The sequence below is a fragment of the Danio aesculapii genome, chromosome 15, assembly GCF_903798145.1.
Source record: "Danio aesculapii chromosome 15, fDanAes4.1, whole genome shotgun sequence".
Lineage (NCBI taxonomy): Eukaryota > Metazoa > Chordata > Actinopteri > Cypriniformes > Danionidae > Danio > Danio aesculapii.
In genome coordinates, this window is record NC_079449.1 from 25,424,269 (window position 1) to 25,441,735 (window position 17,467).

A 17,467-nucleotide genomic window follows, 5' to 3' on the forward strand; every position below is an offset into this window, starting at 1 on the left:
ATTGTTTTACACCACAAAATGAAATCACACAGGTTTGGAATAGCTGACAATCAATTACATTTAGTTTATTTATAAACATGTCCAATGTCTCATTTGAATCTGTATCACTTAGTACAGGGGTTCCAGCCCACAACCCTCAAAATAACAATGCCAGTGACTCGTGACCCTCATTATTCTTTGAGGTAAATATACAAATGTTGCACACACAAAAAAGGGTATAAACACGAGCATAAAAAAGTGCAACAGTCTAGCAACCATATCATTTAAGTCATTTATTAATTTTTTTAAATTTAATATTACCTTCACCCAATGAGACAGGTGGGCACCATGTTTCCAGCACAAGATTATTCTTGGTATAATTTTGGAGACCACTACATGGATATCATCCTCCGTCTTCAGTAGTGGTCTGTATTTATTTTTAATGTATTTGAGTGCCATAAAGGTGTCAGAAAGTTTAACCTGGTGCCATAAAATCAATCTGCTATGGCTGCATAATGACTTAATGGAAAGTCCAAGCTTCTTGTTTCCATACAGTGAGAGTGAATGGTGGCCAGATCAGTCAAGAAAGCATGGTTTTGTAAATAAGGAATTAAATTTAAATGGTTTCTGGCATACAGCTATTGTGCACAAAACACATTGTCTACCTACTGTAAATAAAGCTTTTCAGTTTATTTTGCAACTTGGCAGGCCCAGTCTCCTTCCACTATTGTTTAAAATAAGTTTATTATAAATAATAAAGTCTCAATAAAATACAGGTTTGGAATGATTGAGCAGTTACAACTTATGTACATATAACTGAAAATCTATATAACGTTTTTCAATCACTAGCATACAATCAAAGTGAATGGCGACCAGAGACAGTGTTTAGCACTGTCGTCTCACAGCAAGAAGGTCGCTGTGTCAAGTACCGGCTAGGTCAGTTGGTATTTCTGTGTGGAGTTTGCATGTTCTCTCTGTGTTTGTATGGGTTTCCTCGATAGTCCAAAGACTATAGGTGAATTGAATAAACTAAAATGGCCGTGGTGTATGTGTGTGCATGTGAGAGTGTATGAATGTTTCCCAGTACTGGGTTGCAGCTGGAAGGGCATCCGCTGCGTAAAACATAGGCTGGATAATTAGGCGGTTCATTTTGCTGTGGTGACCCCTGATGAATGAAGGGACTAAACTGAAGGAAAATTAATGAAAGAAGTCCCAATTCCCTTTCATAGTGTGGAAATCTGAGGAGTTGTTTAAATTGTTGTATAATAAACTAACATAATATAACTAACATAATAAACTAATAATAAAGGTTCAGAGTGACACAAGAATACAAAATAATAGAAATGCTAAAAGTTGCACTGCCCTATTCAGAAAGATGTCAGTGCTAATAAGATCCTGCAGGTGTCAGTGTGGAGCTGAGAATTTACCTCGCCACCAAAAAGAGCACGCAGCTGACAGCCAGGTACGCCAGCAACATGAAAAGCCAAACCCCAGGAGAGAACGGATCCAAAAAGGAGAAATACCCCGGTCTTCTTCCCTATAAAAACACACAGACAACGTCAAGACTCTGAAAGCAGCATCTCAAAAATCCTATAAGCCTATATCAATCAATTCCAGTAAGTAAACATTGAAGCGATTTCAGGTTAAAGACATTTAAAGGCTTTTACGCTTGATTGGCTTGATCCAAACAAAGTGCTTGATATTCTGTCTCCAAACCCTTTTGGCACACTCACAAGATCCAATAACCACTGGAACAGAACTCAGGAGCCGATTCTGTACACAATAGTCAAATCCAATTATCTCTCCTGGAGCTTCTTTGACAATCAGTGGTCAGCAACAGCTAAACAGTTGCTTATCAGCGAGAAACTAAGTGTGAAAGCACCATGGCGAATCTATCAACACGGCACAGGTGTCTTACAGATGGCGGATCTAAATAGTAGCAGCCATGGATACACTCGCAAACAATTCATTTGGCCTGTTTTTTATTTATTTAAATTCCCTCAGGAGATGAGACTTCAAAAACCAGGTTTACTATAGTGCCGAAATGAGTAATTATTTCACTATCTATCCTGCACCAGGCTGAAAATGCATTAATGCGTCTGCAATCATCTCCATATTAGTGTAATTGAATGGCATTGCTGTTGAGCTGGACACTAAAAGCTGTAATTATAGCAATAAATAGAGGCAAGCCTGTCTATGGTAGATACACAAGAAACTGATGGGCTCCCTGTGAAAAACAAAAAACAAAAGCTGGTTCAGGTGGGGTTTTATTCTTTAAACTTGTGTGCGAAAGCTAGCGTCGAGGGACGGGAAGATTGGGCCGTGCCTAGAGCCTGTATATGTGCCAGACTGAACTCGTGTGAGATTTGAGGAGATAATTGTATCGTGACTTACAGTGAGAGGGACTTGCGGATGGAGCTCACAGGGGGGGACGTTAACCGCGGTGTTGGGCATGTGCAATCTGCTTCCAGCTGAAACAACTTGCCTTGTTTACAGCCTCTCTAAATTCAATTTTAAGGTTTAAACAAAAGCGCTATCAACATGACGCGATGCGGAAACCTGCTGGAAACCAACTGTGTAAATATTACACTGGAAAAAATATTTCAAAACTAGTGTTTTGTAATTCCTAGTAGAAACGACTGCTTTGGATAGAAGTGTAACTACATCATTATAGATTGACATTGATCAAATCGATGAATTTGTGAATAAATGAAGCTACATGTCGAGCTGTATTTCCACTAAAACACACATTCTGGTATCCTCGTGTTTTCACTCTTTGTGTGTACATGCTGTGTACACATGAGGTAACAACAAAACAGCAGTATAGCAGAACTGACGAAAAACATCTCGCTGTTAGACAAAGATCATGGATTTGGAAATATTTTGTATTTGAGAAAATAGAAAGACAAATCCCATGTTATTTGTAAACCGAAGTGGTGGTGTGTGACCACCATAGCTTAAAGAGAAAAGTAAAAGTGATGCAAAAACGTATACAATTAATGACAACTATAGAAAACAAAGCCGGATCCTGGACATTTTAGGACATTTAGAAATCCCGTCCATGCATTTTTTTAGTCCCAAAAAAGGACAAGTTCTGTAAAAAGAGAACATTTGGCCACCCGACCTATTACATACAGTAGTATTAAGCTTTTTAGACACAGAATAAGAAAGAAATCAATTCTGGTGTTGTTTAAAAATACCAATACTGATGTACCTGAATTTGTATTCACAATATGATTCACAATCAAGGGATTGAGGGAGCTGATTGAGATGCCTCCTCAGTGAAAATGAGTAAATCCTACACTCTGTGTTTCAGAGGTGAACTACACAGGTTATGCATGCAGTTTAACAGCCTTTGGAACATGCAACACCCTCAAGAGTGAAGCTTCCCTTGATCATTTAACAAATGAGCGCAGAAAGATCCTCCTCCAGTTTGAGTAAACGGCAGTGCACTATAGGGCAGTTTTTACTCCACTCTAGCGGGTCCCCATAGGCCCTGATGTGTCTCTGTGGTGTTATGTAATTCCTTGTTTCTGGCTTGGTGGATTGAGGTAAGAAATAATGTTACTAATACTAAAGGTTTCTGAAGCACTGTTGCTTTGGATGTCACAATAAGCTGGCAGTCTTTCCAGCTCAACCCACCTCTCTCCGCAGGGTTCCCTGTATCTAGTTAACCAGGTCCTCATTAGCATTTGCACTACAGGACATATTAAATTAAAAAGGAGACTACGATGCTGTCATTACATGTGTGGCCAAAACATGTTGATCCTTGCAAATTCAGCATTATGCCTGGGGTTTTTCAATGCTGAAATCCAGAAAATTGACTTCTATATTTTAAAGGTGTCATTTTATTAAAACTCATGCCTTTGGGTATTAACATCATTGATCTTGATCTTCTTCCCTTCCTTTTCCAAATGTAGGCCATTCCCCTTCTGAATAATAAATAAAAGCCACTGCTGTCTTTCTCATTAGTGGCGTGTTTCACTCATCTGTGATGTTTCATACTTGTCAGGCTTTAATGATAATTACATTTCATCATTCAATGACTGCAAATTGATTTTACTTTTGAGGAACGCCTCATACAGGTTGGATCTAGAAATAATTTTTGCCATTTTAGGATTTTGAAAGGATATAAAAACAAACGCTAACTTCAAATAACACATACCATGTAAAAGTTTGGGTTCAGGCATGTTTAAATGAAAGGAATTAGTACTTATTTAGAATAGACCCCTAGAAACGATCAAACATGAGAGGAAATAGCTTCCTAAAGATGCAATAAAATACACTAAAAAAATACTCTTTTGAACTTTCTATGGATCTAAAAAATTCAAGGTATCCACCGAATAAATATCCAGGAAAAACCACAAAGATTTTTTCAACATTTACAATAATCAAAATGTTTCTTGATAATCAAATCATTATATTAGTTTGATTTCTGAAGAATCACATGAAACGAAAAAGACTTGAGTAATGACAGTAATTCAGCTTTGCCACCACAAGAATAACTTCATTTTTAAGTTTTAAAACATTGAAATAAAAAACTAATATTTTCAATTGTGATAAGATTTCACATATTACACAATGAATTAAAATCATAAGCATAAAAGCATAACTTTTCAAAAAAACATAAAAAAAAATCTCACTGACTCTGTCTTTTTTTGATGATAATATATATTTGTAGATGAGTTTTCACTGAAGCGCAAAAAGAAATCTCTGGATCGTTTTCCAATAATATTGGAGAACATGATCATCTTTCCATGAAGCACATTGAGTCAATAAAGCCAATGCCAAATATTAAACAAATAAATATCCTTGAGACCGTGGCATGAAATAGTCTGAAGCTTAGTTCTGCCTCAAAGTGAGATTTAAAATGAGTTTCAATGTGAGATAAACAGTCACAATAAGAAGTATAAATTAAAAATGACAGTTATATGTGGGATGGATAGATCCAACTGTGAGGGAGATATCTGCACATGTAAAGCATATTATGAGATTTACATTTATAAGATTTACATATTTACATTTAAAAGATGTAAAGATTGAGATACAAAGACATAGACTAGATAGTTTATCACTAGATTTTTCAATTGTATAAAATTGTTACAATTTCAAAAAAGTAGCAGATTTCCTAGAAATGAAATCAAATTATGAGATATAAATTTACAATAAAAATTTAGATAGTCATAAAGTAACAATAACACAAAAAAGCAAACAATATAATTTGTGTATTTTTCTTGGAAAAAATATCTTTTTGAAATGAATTTCTTTGATCATTTGTATCTTAGTTTTAATGTATTTTTTGTTGATCAGTTATCTACTAGATAAACAAAAAAACGAAAAACATCTTAAGTGACGTGCTTTAAAACCAGCCATGCTTCAGCGCCAAAGCACAAAATGGTTTGTTGAATAAATTAAAATCTAGCCTAAATAAAATTAAAGTGAAATATTCACAGTTTCAGAGAAACTTATATTAAACTTTTCATTGTTAATGACAAAATCCTCCATTGCTGGTGAGTTTCAATTTAATTACCTTAATCAAATAATTTGAATAAGCAAGACAGGCTTTTACAATGTAAAACGCAGCACTAAACGTGTTTCAGATTATCTCGGAAGAACGAACTCGGTTGGAAGGCTGAGAGAACTCAGAAACTCGTTTTGAGAATGGAGGTCTGCATATTTGGGCCAGTCTGTCAAATAAAATAGCTTAAAACACTTTAATAGCGCAGTGGGTAGCGCTGTCGCCTCACAACAATATTTGTGACCCAGCTGGTTTGAGCCTTGGCTGGGTCAGTTGGCATTTCTGTTTGGAGTTTGCATGTTTTCCCCATGTTCACGTGGGTTTCCTCCAGGTGCTCCGGTTTAGTCCAAAGACATGTGGTATAGGTGAATTGGATATGCTAAAAAACTGACCGTAGTGTATGTGTGTGAATGAGTGTGTATGGATGTTTCCCAGTGATGGGTTGCAACTAGAAGGGTATCCGCTGCGTAAAACATATGCTGGATAAGTTGGCAGTTCATTCCGCTGTGGCGACCCCAGATTAATAAAGGGACTAAGCAAAAAGAAACTGAATGAATGAACAACCAATGATTGATCTTGTCCCCCGACTCACCCAAAAGTAAATATGCAGCCTATTTCTTGACCTAAGTCATGTATTAACGACAGCACCTGCAGATATAACTGATTGGGGAAAAATTATACATGCTAGACTTTCTGCGATGGTGTCGTGAGGCGTCACAGACATGGTTTCGGTTGTTGTGAACTATTCAACATTACAGGAGAAGAAACGATTGAATCTTGTATCACAATGCCCATTTGTTGTTTAGGACTCCCCACGTCACCCTACATCAGGGAAATTATGCCGAAATTTTGACAAAATCGTGTGATCTGACCAGGGCTTTAGTTCATGTTAGTAAATACCAACACAATCTCACATAACTTCATAATTCAGCTCGTAACCTTTTGATTTAGTGGTTAATTCATATGAAATTGTATGATCTCATTCATACAATTTATTGCGATTTGCTTACCCCCCAATGACGATTGTGTGTAGGGGAGGGGTTGGGTGCCATCTTTCAAAAAACGCACATTTTTATACAACTGAACTTTGTATGAATTAGCCTCTAAACTGACAAAGCATAAAATAGTTATGATGTTTCCTCCTGAGTGTGACTCAAATATAGCAGCAAATTTTGAGATTTAGTTGCTTAAAAGTAAAGTTAAATTGTGATTCAGAAAGTGATTTGTTTTACTCTTAAAAAGAAACCACCCATATATGATTGTGCATGGGTTCATCAGGTCTGTCTCTTCTCTCCCACACATTGCGTTTGAATAGTGCATTTATTTCACTCAAAGAGCATAGGTCATAAACCCTTTAGTGTCCTCAGTGATTTGCTGTTTGCAGTAGTGAAACATCAGTTATAGACCTGCCTATGAGGAGAAACGGTGAAATACTGTCAGCGCATGTTTACCAGCCACTGTCAGATTGAGTTGGGATGAAAAGATTTGAAAACTTAATGTTCCATTGAATTCTGCTCAAAGACGCGCTACATGAAAACACTCACAACATTCCTTCTTCTGTCATTAAAACATCCAGATTTAAAAGTCGTCCTGCTGTAGAATAAATTTGAATGGAATGGATCGATGCAACCATGGCATATTGTAAACAGCGAAAAGCATTATTTTACATCGGTATCATGCCTGCTGAGAGGCAAACTCTCGGTCTTGAGTCGAGGTGCAGAGGTCACTTTTGCAGCCACACTTTGAAAAGTGTGTGGTCAGTGGGAACATGGACTTGTCACAACTGGAACACATCTGCCCTAACTTCTTTATGTTTTGAGGGAAGCAGCTCTATTTCTTTCTACAAATGCACACACATATACCCTTCCACTAATATTGGCACTCTTAGTAAATATGAGGAAAGAAGGCTTGATAAAGTATTTATTATTTCACCCTTTGCGCAATATTTTTATATACATATATAGAGTATATAAAAAATAAAGAAGGTTGAGTTTTTGAGTGAGAGATTGTAATTTTGAATATTTCTGACCCAACCATATTCCGCTTTTGTTTCCACTCGAACCACAGGTGGGGCCCTATTATGTACACGGCGCAAGGCGTGTATGACACAATTTGTTGCAATTTTCAGACCATTGCAACAGTCGTTTTCATGTTTTGCAATCAAACCAATCAGAGTCTCATCTCTCATTCCCTTTAAGAGTCAGTTGCATCACGCCATGGCGCATTTGCTATTTACATGCTGGACTTTGTGAGTGGATAAACTGAATGCTTTACTAGCGAGAAAACAATTATACAGACCATCTGCAGCATGAGGATAAAGAACGAGCCTCCTCCATTCGGCCTCTTTACTTTAGTTTACTTTTACTCTTTACATTACTCCTTTACTTTTGTGGATGAGGAAATGTTACACACTCCACTGAAGCCATCCATCCGTCTACATATTTAATTTTGTTAAATTAAAATTTGTTAAATTGAAACAAATATAAACACGCATATAATAAATAATACTGCTAATAATAATAATAATATTATTATACAAATGCAAATTGTCATGAATAAACTGTAAAAAGTCCCCCAAGATGAGGAATGGAGGTTGAGATTTTTATATTTATGTCGAAAATAATAATTTTTGTAACATTTTAATCCTTTAATTTTTTATATGTAAAGATATTTGTGTATTGCTGTACATACTGTGTGTATTAAGCAATGTAAACGCATTTTAGACCTGCATAGGTGCATAACTAACGCGCTCTGCGCTGGAATTTAGACCAGCTTTCAGTTGGTCAATGGCGTGGTCTATTTTAGTTCCTTAAAATATTAACGTGCCAACAATGAGGCTTAACACACCTTCTGAATGTATTTGGCTATTTATACAACGTGCTGCAAAATGTGAAAATTATGTGAAAATTATACCAGATTATGATTAAAAACATGTCTTGCACCTTTTGTGTGTATGACAGGGCCCTAAGTGAGTTTGGCCTGTGAGTTTTCCCGTATTTATACCCCTGTGAAACAGGAACTCATTGCTGAACACTTTTCCCCAACAACTGTAGTCACCAAGGTGTGCTAAAATGTAAAATATCAATGACAATACACTTTGTACTTTGGGTACCAATATTTGTCCACGCATATACAGTATTTAAAAAGATATTGATTTCAGTAGTTTGTTCTCAATGAGAGTACAGTTGTTAATATTCTGAGAAACATATCAAAAGGTTAAAGTTATGCTTGTTAACATTAGCTAATTCACTGTGAGTTAACATAAGCTAATGTTATTTAACTTAAATAAACCTTAACTACCATTAGCAAAGATGAATAAAGACTGTAATAAATGTATTATTAATAGTTTGTTCACGTTAGTCAATACATTAACTAATGGACCATTACATTGGGGGCGAATTCTGGGAATTTTCCGGGAGACAGAACAATACGGGAGGTGGGCGGGAGATGGTTCTGAAATACGGGAGACTCCCTGGAAAAACTGGCGTGTTGGCAGGTATGTTCCGGAAAGGAGTGAGTGATTTAAACTGTGTTCTAAAAAAAAGCAACAGCACCCGACAGAACAAATATTTTCCAAATTATTTTTCAAAAGAGTTTTCGTCCTAACCAACACTTCGAATTGATATATTAGAAACCTCATGTGCTTTATTTGGTGTTAAATGCTAACAATGTGAGTTTAAATACCATTTTACATGACATTTATTGCCATACTACAGAAAGCAGCACCAGATAGTTCACCTCAGATCTTAAAATAAACTGTTTGAAATTGAACTTTAGAACTAAACATATATCAGTGATTCAGCATTTACATTAATGTTAAAGAGGGTTAATATGTATTCATTAGATTATAAACCTTACCATTTCGTGAGTGAGTGAGTGCATATTCTGCGCTTCTGAATGGCTGTTTTTAAACTTCTGTTGTGTTTCGTCTAGTGCAAACAGCCAAATTGCTCATCACTGTGTATCTCATCACAAAGCATGTTGTTAGGACACAGGGTTTCAATGTAACCTGCTCACCTAATGTTTACATTCGTAATATTTACATTATTTACAAATTAATAATTAATGTCCACCGGAGGTCGCATTTCGGTCACGAGCGCATGCTTTGAGACTCTTTCTGAATGAATTAATAAAATACACTGTTTTCCAACAGGGCAACCCGGGGTGCTGAAATATAATTGGCTAAACTGGCATTGGACAGGTTAAAAGAACATAAACAAAGATAGCGTTCCGGCACGAAAAACACATTTTCAAAGCAGAATATCTGAGTTCAGCACTGTTGTTCAGATAAACAAATATGAACATACTTGGTATTTTTCTGAAATATCTGCAAACATATTATGGTATTTTTATGCTTTTGAAGAGTCAGAAACTTACATACAGCACCTTTAATTACAACTCTATTTATACTTCAATAAAAAAAATAATCAAGCGTAAGAATTCCATTAATGTATATAGAAAGACAAAACAAAAAAATTATCATTCAGTTAAAATTCCCTATGAGCATGGGCTTTATAGAAAATGTTACAGATATTTGCCTTCTTATCTATATTAGTGGAGGGCACTGTACTTCCATTCTTCATCTCATAATGAACACAAATTCCACTGCTGCTCCTTCAGGAAAGCATATGATCTTGCCAGTGCTCTCTGTGCAATCTAATTAACTTGTTGCACTAATTAGTTATTTCATCCTCAACCACACCTATAGTTTATCCCCATGTGCACCAAACAAGATGAGGCGAGACTGATTTTCATGGCTTCCTGTGTTTATTTAAACTCACATTTATATACAGGCACGCTCCATATACACTCACGTCTACTAGTGCGTCCAATTACACGCTGCTATGAAGATAGAACTGTACTTCCAAACATGTAATTAAAACACGGCTGAAGGCCACATTTTATTCCATTTGCCATTGTTATTGATCATGCGAAGGATTTCATTTAAAGTTTGAAATAAGCTATGGGGGTCCTTGAAGAAATCAAAGCCTGCTGGATCAATAGCTAGTGGATTAAACCTAAACAAGTGCATGCCCACACATCAAAATATCGAAAGGGTCATAGCTATGGGGTATAGAGGAGAGGAGATTATTCCAACAGGGGCACTGGAACTGGGGGCCACAGTCGGTCTTTAGCCCACTTATCTAATTTTAGTCAGACAATATCATATATATCAGATTTATGATAAGGCTATGTGATTTGCTTAGCAAAAATTATACCTTATATCCCAAAGGTGCTCTGTTGGGTTAGGATCTAGTGACTCTGGAGGCCACTTGTGTGTAGCGAATTTATCATCATGTTCATGAAACCAGTTTGAGATGACCTGAGCCTTGTGATATGTTTTGTTATCATCCTTGAAGCAGGAATTACAGGATGGCCTATTTAAAGGTCCCATGAAATTAAAATAAAAAATTGAGATGCTAGTTTGAGTCTGTTAAGATATACTTAGTGTTAAGGATATCTATTAGCTAATGTGCTCCAAAACAATGACAAATTTTGTGTTTAGAAAATATAAAACTGATATAAACATCCAAAGCTTGCCAGTTTGTCACTTCTGCCTAAATAGATCAACATTTTTTCTCACGTCACCTCGTATATCAGTATCTTGACCAATCAAATGCTCTTTATTATCTGACATGTCCCGCCCCCTTCAAGACGCTTCTCGTTTGCTTTTCATGTAATGCACTTGAGCTCTACTCTCAATGGCGGAGCTGTGATAAAAAACGAAATGCTATTGGCTGTTTTTTTAAAGGGGAGGAGCTACTCTATGTCCTACCCTCTCTTCATTTTTCAGTCTAGATTACATTAAATATCGAATAAAAAATGCACATTTCAAAGCACTTCACAGGCTCTTAAACAATTTGATGTTTTGTTCAAAATAATAACTAAATAACTGAAGAGGTTTGAGTTTGTTTTTGGATAAAAGCAAAAGCCTTTTTTTATTCATGTATAGACCTTTTTCTTAGAATGCAAAATTACCCATTATGCTTTGCGTGTATGTGCAAGGAGAATGCTAAGAACCTCCGGTCGCCAGCTGATGCGTATAAACAGTCACATTTGGACAGCTTTGAAACAATAGTTTCAATCTATTTTATTTGCTTTTAATGTCTTTGAACTAATCCTGCTGTTGATCAGCGCCACCTCCTGGACTGATCATTTAAAAATATGTGATCTAGGATGGAAAACAACTGCTGCGAGGCATTTTTTCCTCTCCCGCTCTTTTTGAGCACCTGCCCCTTTAAGAGTCTCTGCACGGCCCTGGACAGCATCTTCTGCCGTTTAAATGAAGCCTCGTCATGGCTTAAGTCAACGGTTTCTTTCTTTTTTCAAACATATAATCAGCCCAAACAAATGTACTTCACCAAAATGTTTGACGCGCACACAGTGCCTGTACTGTCCCGCTAACACACTGATTTAATACGTGTCACAAAGTGAAAAAATAAAATGGCGTTTTGAAATGACACAAAAACACAAACCGTGGTAAATACTACACAGTGCACACTAAATGAAACATAAACGGCTCCCGATTAGAATCAACATGCAAATCAGCCAGCAGAGAATCAGTAACAGAGACTTTTATTGGTCATTTTTATAAATTGCATGACTTACATAGCTGTTAAGTTTCATGCCCGTAATCTGGTTTGCTCTATAATGCAGTGAAGTATTGCATGAACGTGGGTGCGTGCGTGCGTGCGTATGTGTGTGTGTGTGTGTGTGTGTGTGTGTGTGTGTGTGTGTGTGTGCATTGAACAGCAGCTGAGCTAACAGGTCAGGAACACACACTGTATTTCTGACTGCAGACACGCAAACTAGGAAAACATATTAATCTCGCACTCGGACCACATCTGACAGATTATAACGGCTTTAACACATACCTTTCAAAGTTGTGTGTCACAAAAACACTCTGTAATCCACTCAAAACGCTATTGAAACCCATTTTCAGAGCGCAAATTACCAGTTGTAAATGCTGTAAACGGAAGTTCTAAACATTCTACCGAAAGGCGCTGGTCACTATGGCGCCCTCCAAGCAGTGGCCAAGGAAAGGGTCTATAGGTAACTTCAGATTAGAGATCAGGAGACTTTCTAATGACAAGGTCCAGCTAACTCTCCAGCTGTGATTATTAGCCATTAAAACTATTCTTTTAACTGTCTGTTTAAACATCTTTCAGGCTGATTCATAACACTTCCATTTGTCTGGAATTTCTTTATTATTGACCTTTATTATTGAGTTTTTATGATTTTCTTACAGCTACTTTCCATTTTGGGAAGCTCAGCAAACTTTTACTGCAAATCTCAGTTATGTTCTTTGAATTTCACTGATTGTGACGAATAACAGTGATTTTGCTTTTGTGTTTTCTCATATGTATATCCCTGTGAAACAGGAGGTCACTTGTTTTTGATGAAACTGTGCAGTGTTTTCAGGCTCTTTTTATTTTGATCAAAATGTTAAACAATAAAGACACTTTTTTTGTCAAGGGAAGCAAATATTAGTAAAGGGCACTGCAGGTATAAACACTCTGGGCAAAGGAGCCTTTTTCAAATGCCACTTCCTACATTATGATTCAGCAGGTTAAAATGCCATGTCACAAAACTCAAATCCTTTCAAACTGATTTCGTCACTTTTTGGTGTCACACTTTTGTTGTGATTTGCAGCATGCTTCTATATTTGCACGTGTTTGTATGTATTTGTGTGTACACATGTTGTCATGTTGATAAAGTTGTTTTCTCAATCCGTAAGTAAATAAGTAAGTAAGTAATGTATAGCGCATTTATTGTGTATGGCCATACACCCAAAGCACTTCACAATCATGAGGGGGTCTCTCCACACCACCACCAGTGGGCAGCATCCACTTGGATGATGCAACGGCAGCCATAGAACAATGCTTCACACACCAGCTATAGGGGGAGTGGAGAGACAGTGATAGAGCCAATTCGGTGGATAGGAATGATTGGGTGGCCATGATCGTTAAGGGCCAATAGAGGGAATTTGGCTAGGACACCGGGGTTACACCTCTACTCTTCACGAGAAGTGCCATACGATTTTTAATAACCACAGAGAGTCAGGACATTGGTTTAACGTCTCATTCGAAAGCCGACGCTCATTGGCAGTATAGTGTCCCCTTCACTTTACTGGAGCATTAGGACTCACACAGACCACAGTTTGAGCGTCCCCTGCTGGCTTCACTTAAACCACTTCCAACAGCAACCTAATTTTTCCCATGTGGTAACCCATCCAGGTACTAACTAGGCTCAGACCTGCTTAGCTTCAGTGAGTAACCGGTCTTGGGCTTGAATATGATATGGCTGTGGCGGTGATTTCTATTTGCATGCGTTTTCTTAACGTGCAGTGCATTTGATCTCTCTAGGCCACCATAGTTTTGACATGTGGTGAAATGGGAGATTAACATCATGGATGTGCATCTGACAAATCAGCAGCAATTGTGTAAGGTTTTTCTTTTAATATTGACTAAAACCAAACTTACGAATGGTTTTGGTACATTGTTAAATCTATGTCACAAGAATTAAGGCAGGTTTGAAGGCTGTATTATTGTAAATATGTAAAACTGTGTGTGAACGTGTGACTCAAGCTATTCAGTTTTCATCTATCTTAAAAAAAGACAGGTGAGAGTAATCCTACGGGCAGTTTATGCAAGCTACCAGTGCTAGAATCACTCCAGAAGAGCCTGAGCTGCCTGCAGAAACACTGGGACACACAAGGTTTGTTTTTAGACTAGTCAGATAAACAGCATGGACATCATTGTTTGTCTGTGGAAACACATGGCCGGTTTGAGACAAGCTACTGTCTGGCTCACCAAGAATACTATGTGGTTCTAGAACTGGAACCACTTGGGTGGAAAGCGGTAACAGGTGCCTCACTCTGGGTCAGAAAGGACCAAAGAGAGACAGAGATGGAGGCAGAGACCGTGCTCAAAGCTTTCCAACCTGAGGACAGCTCTAGCTGAAGCAGCCTTTTATCCTCTTTACCTGTGTGAACTCATTTAACACTCCTCTTATGTCTTCTGCCACACTGTTCTCTCTGTCTGACAGTCTCTGAGTCACTCGTGTGCCTGCCATTCTCGCTCAACTCTCTCTTCTTATTTTTACCTCTCTAGTTGTAGCCTAGTGTTAAAACATAAACTATATAATTTTGCAAGAATGAGAGTGTAAACAATTTTCACAGAGACTCTGCTTATGAATGAATTATTTATTGCTGGAAGTTAAAAGTATTTTGATGTGCACACACACACACATCGGTATTGGTGGTTTACAGGGACTTTGCAGTTAAATACACTTTTTATAGCCTTACCTGTCACAGTCTATTGTCTGTTGTTTTATGTCATGTAATGTTTCCATGTGTTTGTGTTGGTGGCATGTGACTCCTTTGTTCTGTTTTCCCGCTGTGTGTTAAAGGGCACACATTTGACCCTTTTTTCAAGATTTAAGATAAGTATTTTGTGTATCCAGAATGTATCTGGAAAGTTTCAGCTCAAAACACCCATCAGATTATTTATTATACCTTTTAAATCTGGGAAATTTGAGCTGTTTGGACATTGTAGCTGTTTTTGTTGCCTGTGCCTTTAATGCAAATGAGGTGGTTCTCTCTGCCCACTGTTCCCACGTGCGTGTAGCCCTCATGTAGATAAACAGCACAGTGACAGACAAGATTGAAGCAGATCTCACTTACTACAGTAAGAACTTTCCCATCTGTTATTTAATGTATTTTTTGTGGAGTTAATTCAAGCCTTTCTGCAACGATGAGTCACACACAATGTCGTTATGAAGTTACACACACACTTGTTTAACTCTGCACTGTTTCTGCACAGCCCATGTGACAGGATACACACTAATATATCCTGCTGTATAAAATAAACCTGATTTAAGTCCTCAAACCGGGATTGAAGCATCTTTATTTTGAATTATACTGACACTGTGATGAATAACATAGCGATTTTACTGTATTTATTACAAACATGCACTGTTTTAAACGCGTTTTAAACTTGTAAACTCATTCTTAAGGTACACATGATCACAGAGAGCTGAAAACTTTTAATCCCAGTTGCTTTGAGCACACCCTGTCTTGTGGATACGATTATACACATTACTGTAGAGACATGTTAATACTGCCTGTTAACAATACCTTTAACAATACCGTCTGCCAATCAATTCGGTAGGCGGGGAAACCGCACTCCTATGTCATGTTGCGGTGGGCCTCAAAATGGGAGAGATTTAGATCCTGTTTTAACATCAGGAAATTTAAAAAAGACTTGATGTGATTTTATCCCTCCAATATGACTGTGGACACACTATAGCTACACACAGTTCTGTCCAAACAGCTCTCAAAAGTTAATTTTCATAGGTGCGCTTTAATGTTCATTAGTTCCACCTGTTGTCTCACCCCTGTTTGTAATTTGTTTAATCGTGTCTTGTGCATTTAAGTTCAGCCCCGAGTTCAGTTTGTTGACTGTCCAGTATTGTATTGCTACACCTCCGTGTCCTGCCTGAGTTTCATGTTTCTAAGTGCTTTTTGTAAATAAATACATGTTTTTTGATAATTCCAGAGTCTCGAACGTCTGCAAGTGCGCCTGTATGTGACATTACCCTACCACTACGCCTAAACCTAACCCTCACAGGAAACATTTGGGAAAATTTTTATCTGATAAGACTCCCTTATTTATGATTTTGAAGCATTTTAAATTACAAGGACATACAGTTGAAGTCAGAATTATTAGCCCCCCTTTGATTTTTTTTTCCTTTTTAAATATTTCCAAATTATGTTTAACAGAGCAAGGAAATTTTCACAGTATGTCTGATAATATTTTTTATTCTGTAGAAAATTTTATTTGTTTTATTTTGGCTAGAATAAAAGCAGTTTTACATTTTTTAAAAACCATTTTAAGGTCAAGCTTATTAGCCCCTTTAAGCTATATATTTTTTCGATAGTCTACAGAACAAACCATCATTATACAATAACTTGCCTAATTACCTCAACCTGCCTAATTAACCCAATTAACCTAGTTAAGCATTTATATGTCACTTTAAGCTATATAGAAGTGTCTTGAAAAATAGCTAGTCAAATATTATGTGCTGTCATCATGACAAAGATAAAAGAATTCAGTTATTATGAATGACTACTAGTTATTAAAACTATTATATTTAGAAGTGTGTTAAAAAAAAATCTTCTCTCCGTTAAACAGAAATGGGGGAAAAATAAACAGGGGGGCTAATAATTCTGACCTCAACTGTAAGTCATGTCCTAGTAAACCAGCTTAATAAAAGTACAACTTGGTCATACTCATGTCATTATACAGATTTATGTCCCTGTAAACTACCAAAACCAGAACACGTACACACACACACACACACACACACACACAACACACAACACACAACAATTATAAAAAACAATTCCCCTTAAATGATCTGAGCTCACCGTGTACAGTTATTTGTACAACGTAACAGATATTCATGCATCAACATGCTTTGCTGGCTCTGAAACAACCCTCCTAACTAGCATTTGTAGCCAGTGTTATTATAAAAGTTCTTGGAGAAAAAAAAAAATAATAATATGCTTTGCCTCCTGAAGCGTGATACACAGGTTTGAACTGCAGTTCATCTTGTGTCTTAAAAGCACCTAGCTACATCTGAAACTATAATTAAATGCTAAAAAGTGCTTATTACAGTGCCACCGCTAAGTGACATAAGCATGAAAAAACAAAACACTGAAACTATTGTGTGGGCACAAGAATTTGTTTTGCATATGAGAAAACTTTATGCATGTTAAAAGATTTAATTAATAACAAATGGTATAACTAACACTCACTTAGCGTTGGCTTGATCCCTATTTATTAGTGGTCGCCTCAGTGGAATGAACCGCCAATTACTCTAGAATATGTCTTGACGTGGCAGATGGATTGCAGATGAGAATACACTAACTTGTGAACCCCTAGCGCTGGGACGCACACACAAACA

General features: G+C 37.1%; 1 protein-coding gene across 1 annotated transcript in view; it reads right to left on the reverse strand.

Moving 5' to 3' along the window:
* Positions 1-17,467, reverse strand: part of grik4 (glutamate receptor, ionotropic, kainate 4) — a 624,478-nt gene that overhangs the window by 14,595 nt on the left and 592,416 nt on the right. The window contains exon 15 of the mRNA XM_056473804.1: positions 1,407-1,516. Within this exon, the coding sequence (XP_056329779.1) occupies positions 1,407-1,516 (110 nt within the window). The remainder of the gene's footprint in view (positions 1-1,406; positions 1,517-17,467) is intronic.